Source organism: Schistocerca nitens, chromosome 4 (genome assembly GCF_023898315.1).
Source record: "Schistocerca nitens isolate TAMUIC-IGC-003100 chromosome 4, iqSchNite1.1, whole genome shotgun sequence".
Lineage (NCBI taxonomy): Eukaryota > Metazoa > Arthropoda > Insecta > Orthoptera > Acrididae > Schistocerca > Schistocerca nitens.
The window spans coordinates 911,787,688-911,793,687 of NC_064617.1; the positions used below are offsets into that span (position 1 = coordinate 911,787,688).

Sequence of the window (6,000 nt, forward strand, 5' to 3'; positions counted from 1 at the left end):
TATCTCCTTCCCTGTCCTCTAGGCGTTCGTGTCTGATTCCTCTTCACTCACTGTCACGTTCTCAGGAGTCACTGGTACCAGCAGTCCTTCATTGTAACATATAGGTCTTAAAATAGATCATAAATTGGGATATTGCACAGATTTCTTTGTTTCAGAGATGATCCCAGTTATTTTTATCACTGAGAAATAACCATCTATTTTGTGATCTGTTAGTTCCCTCTAAATCATGGGACACCAAAAGACATGTGTGCGATCCTTTTAACCAGCCTGTCAGGAATGTAAAACATATGAAACAAAATATGAAAGTGGGGTGTGGTGGCAACTTCATCTTTGTCACCAATCTTGCACCCAAAATAAAGTTCATGGCATTTTTTTAACAAGATGCTTAAGTTTTCGTTTCTGGGATTTCAGAGTTAACTCACCACAGATATAAAAAAAAAGAATTTGGGTGTTTTGTACAGGTACAAGGCATTTCTCCTTCTGCATTCACACAAAAAAGCAAACCCTCCCAAACTTACAGCAACTCTGTTCACAAGGTCAGAGCTCTCTCACTACCGATACCAATGCATCAAACACAACATGATGCAAGGCAATGTCAGCACAACTCACCAGCCTCTTCTGTATCCTAGTGGTGAATATCTAACTGAGGATCACATTTTGAATTCCTTGTATATATTTTGATTGTTTACCAAAAATTACTTCCACAAAAGTAAATAAAAGAAAATCAATTCAGTAATCCTTTAATCCTTAAGTCACCAATATGCAGCATTTTCAAGTTATGTTATTGATAGAGGGTAGTGTATCTCATGAAAACTGAACCAGATAGGCGAAATCAGATTTTGTTTTCAAAATCAGTAATCACAACTTAGCTAAGAATGCCATTCACATTCTTTGTGATTTTGTTTGCCACTGTCGTGTGTTTCTCACCCATTCTGCTGCCTTACAATACCTCTCTTTGCATATCAAATAGTCTCCAACATTCCATAGAAAGAATAAAAGGTCTGACATGTCCAAAAACTTGGTAGTACAGATGCATAACTAGTTTTCCACATTTTAGTCATGCCTTTGGAACAAGCCCCCCAATAATCTATGGCTTATCTGAAGCATGATGATGCATTTGAAAGGAGATTAAAGCTTTTCCTATAATCATTGGCACAGTTTTACTACTATCCAAAATCAAACCAGCCTATTAAAGTGCAAAAATCCTTCCAGCTTTCTTCATCAAGATGCCTTCCCCCCCCCCCCCCCCTCCGCTCTCAATCCACTTCTGTTGCTGAATGTACCTCATTATTTCTTGGTCCTTGTCACGCCAGTTCACTTATCCAGTTTTGATTCTCTCAGTACTGGTGCCATGCCCTCTTATTAGTATTTCATAAATACTGTTTGGCCCAAATGTTATACAATGAATAATTTAACGAACACAAAGTTAATAGGACTGACATTACTGTAACATGTATACGTTCATTAATGTACTAGTAAATATAATGCTGTCCTCAGGTCAAAGGTTGATCTGAACAATACAGTGCTTTACTAAACATTGTCCTACTGAAGGTGGTATGTCACTGCCTTGTTTTGACCACTGAAACGACTTCCAGCCAGTTATAGGAAGAACTCCAAACCATGTTACAATTTTGCATTTTTCACACTAACAACCATTGCCAGAGGAAGGTTACAGAAAAAAATCTTCGAGCCAACTGGGAACTAAATCCGAGACCATTGGATTTGGAGTCTGATAGTTATCTGTTATGCCATGTATCTATTATTACTTCACTAATCATCCTGCTAGAGTTTATTAGCAAAAACAATACTCATTAGTACATGGAAATTGAAATATATAACAAATTGTCTACACATGCCTCAAGCATGCGAATCCAAATGATTAAGGAAAAGTTGCACAACTTCTTGTTAGGTGACCTACTCTATTCATTAGAAGAATTTTCAGATATGCCCTATATCAACTTAAAAATGTAACAATGTATTTTATTAAATTAATAGGTTAAGTGAAACGACGAAGTCTACTGCATGTAATAATGCTGAATAACTAATAAAGAATCTGAATCTGGATGTCTTCAGTAACTGGAAACCTCATGTTGGAACAGTGCAGAATCAAGTTCATCTCATTGGTTCCCCTTCAGATTTCTTGACCAACCCTCATGTGAACCAATTCTATTTTACATGAACCAATTATATAATACACATGTTGAACAGAAAGGAAATACAGTGCTAACCTGACTACAGCAGATGCTGAAAGTGACCACCATTCATCTCTGGGCACTTTTGGCACAGGTCAGCATGTTGCTGAAGGTAGATCGAGGCTGGACTGCTGGAATTGCTGCAGTCTCATCCAAAATGTTCTGCTGCAGTTCTTTAAGACTATTAGGGTCGATATATCTTTGACTTGAGGGATCCTCACACAAAGTAATCATACACTGACAGATCAGGTGAACCGGGTGACCAGCTAGGGCCACAACCAGACTGATCTCTGCTAACAACTCCATCAGGTGTAAAGATTGTGTGAATGTGCTCCAAAGTTCAGTCGGCTGTATGGGCAGTTGCTCGATCCTTTTGGAAGTAACGATAGGTCTTTTCTACCCCCGTTAATGCTGCCATAAATTCACATCCAATTGTATCCACTCATCGTGGCCACTTTTATTTGGCCCACCCTGTATATACTGTATGTGTAAGTATATTTGACATGTCTTACACCATTGCGTAAAATGGTCAAAGGACAAAACAATAAAAGAATACAACAACGGGAAATGGGCTGCAGGCGCAGTTGTCGACAATAAATGCCATTACTTACTTTCTCCAACTACCATCAGTATACAAGCAATTACTTTTCTCTAAATACAGTTGCGCAGTACTTAGAACCCTGTCAACAGTACTGAGCAATCAAGCTCACAGCAAAACGGTCCTTTGCTAGTAGATACTAATCACAATTACTAACCAACTCTTTCTGTAGAATTTCTGATCTAATTTGCTTTCACACACACACACACACACACACACACACACACACACACACACACACACAGAGAGAGAGAGAGTCCATGTCTACAATTGGATAATATCTGTTGCCAGTTTATGATAAAATATGACCAGCTAATTCCCTTCCTGACAACTGCCTCTAATGACTCCATTGTCAACAGCACCCTAACTGTATTTTGTGTAAAAAGGAATATTCGACATGACTTGTTGGCTTCGATCAATGACATAGGAAACGTGACATACAGTGTAAACAAAATGGTGGCTGTAACGTGATATCAGTGCAAATTTTTTCAAATGGCCTAAGCTACAGATCAGTCTGACACCACAACCAAGTTTTTTTTAGTTTCACATTCATTCGCTTCACCAATTCACAACCAAACTGTCAGCTTCCAATCTAAAACAGACCTCGAGCAAAGTTGCAGAGCAGTCTGTCACCACAGTCTCCCCCCCCCCTCCCCCAATATTGTCTTTTTTCTGACTAACCATACCATGTAAAATACAATTGTGGGTAGACCACAGGACACAGAACCAACTGCTCATTATCACCATGACCATCAGCCATCTGACATGTACTGATCGATATTAACGATCTAAACAATACCATGTATGGGGCTGGTCAACTATAAATATTATGCCTTTGAATGTCCTTACTTACCATTTCTTTGGTGACTATCCGGAACGTACAAGACATCATCAAAAGCAAAACCTTCATCTGCAAGTAGCAACAGTGGTGGGGTTCTTTCATTATTGTAATGCCATCTTTCAAATAATTCATCTCTCTTGTAAACTGTGAAGTTTTCTACTTCTGAAGCAACTTTCAAAGCATTGTATACATCTTCAAATTCACCTGTGGTAATAACAATCATAACAGACTCAGTTAATGTTAGAGTTAGAATACACAATAAGCTACATGTTACTTGCTCGCTATCCGAGAACAATGATAACACGAAAAAAGAGAAACACTGTCACTTCAAAAAACATATCAAAGCTATAATGTAAATGACATGTCGTGTGATATGTACTCATAAATAATTAATTGTTAACTTTATTAAATCAAAATTAATAGCATTAAGCTGGGAAGCACACAGGTACCTTTTTTGGGAATTACATGCAGTGCCGGTGATGTGCTGGCTGTTAGATACTTTGTTTTGTTAACATAATGTGTCAAGTTGATTATTCTGTCTGCTGATACACTGTCCATGCCATGATCACTCAAAAGGAATACATTAAGCTTACTACTTAAGCCAGTAACAGCAATCTGGTCAAACAAATATTTAGTTATATCATCACACCTCATAATCTGCTTTAACACCTCCAGTGACTCAGGACCAAATAAATGTGAATGGCTGTCAGGCTCTTCAAAATAGAGAAACACCAAGTTTGCTGGAGTGACAGGATCCATAAACCATTTTAACACTGCATCGACTCGATCTGTCCACGGTACAGATGGTTTAAATGTAGTGAGAAATGTAGGGAGAACACCTTGATAGTCAAACTCTCCTCCTGGCCACATGTAAACCCCACTACGATGGTTCAGTTTTTCATTTAGGCTCTATGAAAAAGGGGAACATGAAATAAAGAATACAGACTATCTATGCAGGTTGTTTTCTGCACAAGGAGTTGTATTACAATGTGATAAAGCTTACCCAAAGTGGAGCAACACTGTTTCCGAATTTCCACAGTTCTTCGCTATATGAAATAACTTTGCCATATCTCTCATCATATACACTACTTGCCATAACACCGTGTGAACTTGGAAATAAACCTGTGGCTATTGAGTGATGATTTGGAAACGTTTTTGTAATAAAAACATTGCGCATATATTGAGAGTGAACGCCTCTCTGATGAAGACTGTGTAGGGTTGGTGTTACGTTCTTATTTATGTAATCATACCGGAAACCATCAAATGACACCACTAACAAAAGGGGTTTAGTTGGAGAACCGTAAAAAACAGCAAACAGAGTAAAAATGCATATTAACAATATTGCTATGAATACAAACACAGTGTCGTACATGTCAGTCACACATCCAGATTGCCACAAAACGTATGATATGAAATCAAACTTCCCAGTCTTCTATTTTACATTATTCGAAAACAAAAGACATAGTGTTTCGTCTCACAAAACCAGAAACGTATGATCAATCCAGCAACTATAATACCCCTTTCAATGACTATGGTACAGCAGTCGTATTATATGTGGTAAATTTTTGGAGCAAATAAAGAATCACTGTTTTGTTTTGATTACTAGGGTAATGTTAACATTTCAATACGTATTGACAATTATGAGGTCTGTACTGTGCACAAATTACCCAACACCAGCAGAAATTTTATGCAGGGCAAAGCCTGATTTCGTAATAGGCTATATAGCTGTGTGAAAAACACAGATCAGACAAATCCTGAATTATTGCTCCAAGTAATTAAAGTATACGTAAATGAAATATGGAATGTAATTTCTCTCAGACAGATGTTTGAAGTGGCGCTGAGTTAGTTCGGCAATATTAAATTATGAAGCCAAGTTCATATACGCCACCGAAGTATCGCAACAGCTAGCGGCAATCCGCATTTGTATATATGAACTCCCGGTTTTCAGTGGTGCAACTTAAGGGACGCAACTTTTGTCATTCCACAAAAAGTTCAACTTGGTTGTAATTTGTTACGCCAATTTCCTTCCACCAATGCTCCCTGATGGCTGTAACTCGAAACACGAGTATTGCGTCGCCGTTATGGTGGGGTAATAGCTGCGTTGCTCCATTCGATTTTAGTGTGTTTACATTTTATTACTGAAAAAAGTCAAAGCCGGTGTCGGCAGGTGCACTTTCGCAGCTTCTGCAAGTACAAGACCAACAACTTAAGTTCAATTTTCTGATGCAGTGCGTGTGCGTGTGTGTGTGTGCAACATTTGCAAACCAATGTTCTAGGCATATTCCACAATCTTGAAAGATTTTTGGATAAATAAATAAACAAACTTAATATCTTACCAGAAAAGCGAATCCTATAAACTTCGTGATTTC

At 38.1% G+C, this 6,000-nt stretch overlaps 1 protein-coding gene across 1 annotated transcript in view; it reads right to left on the reverse strand.

The window, feature by feature from the left end:
- Positions 1 to 5,726, reverse strand: part of LOC126253488 (ectonucleotide pyrophosphatase/phosphodiesterase family member 5-like) — a 40,456-nt gene extending 34,730 nt beyond the window's left edge. Inside the window, exons 1-3 of the mRNA XM_049954861.1 lie at positions 4,635 to 5,726; positions 4,081 to 4,540; positions 3,644 to 3,835 (exon numbers count right to left, since the gene is read on the reverse strand). Of these exons, the coding sequence (XP_049810818.1) occupies positions 3,644 to 3,835; positions 4,081 to 4,540; positions 4,635 to 5,003 (1,021 nt within the window). The 5' untranslated portion in view covers positions 5,004 to 5,726. The remainder of the gene's footprint in view (positions 1 to 3,643; positions 3,836 to 4,080; positions 4,541 to 4,634) is intronic.
- Between the last annotated feature and the right edge of the window lie 274 nt (positions 5,727 to 6,000).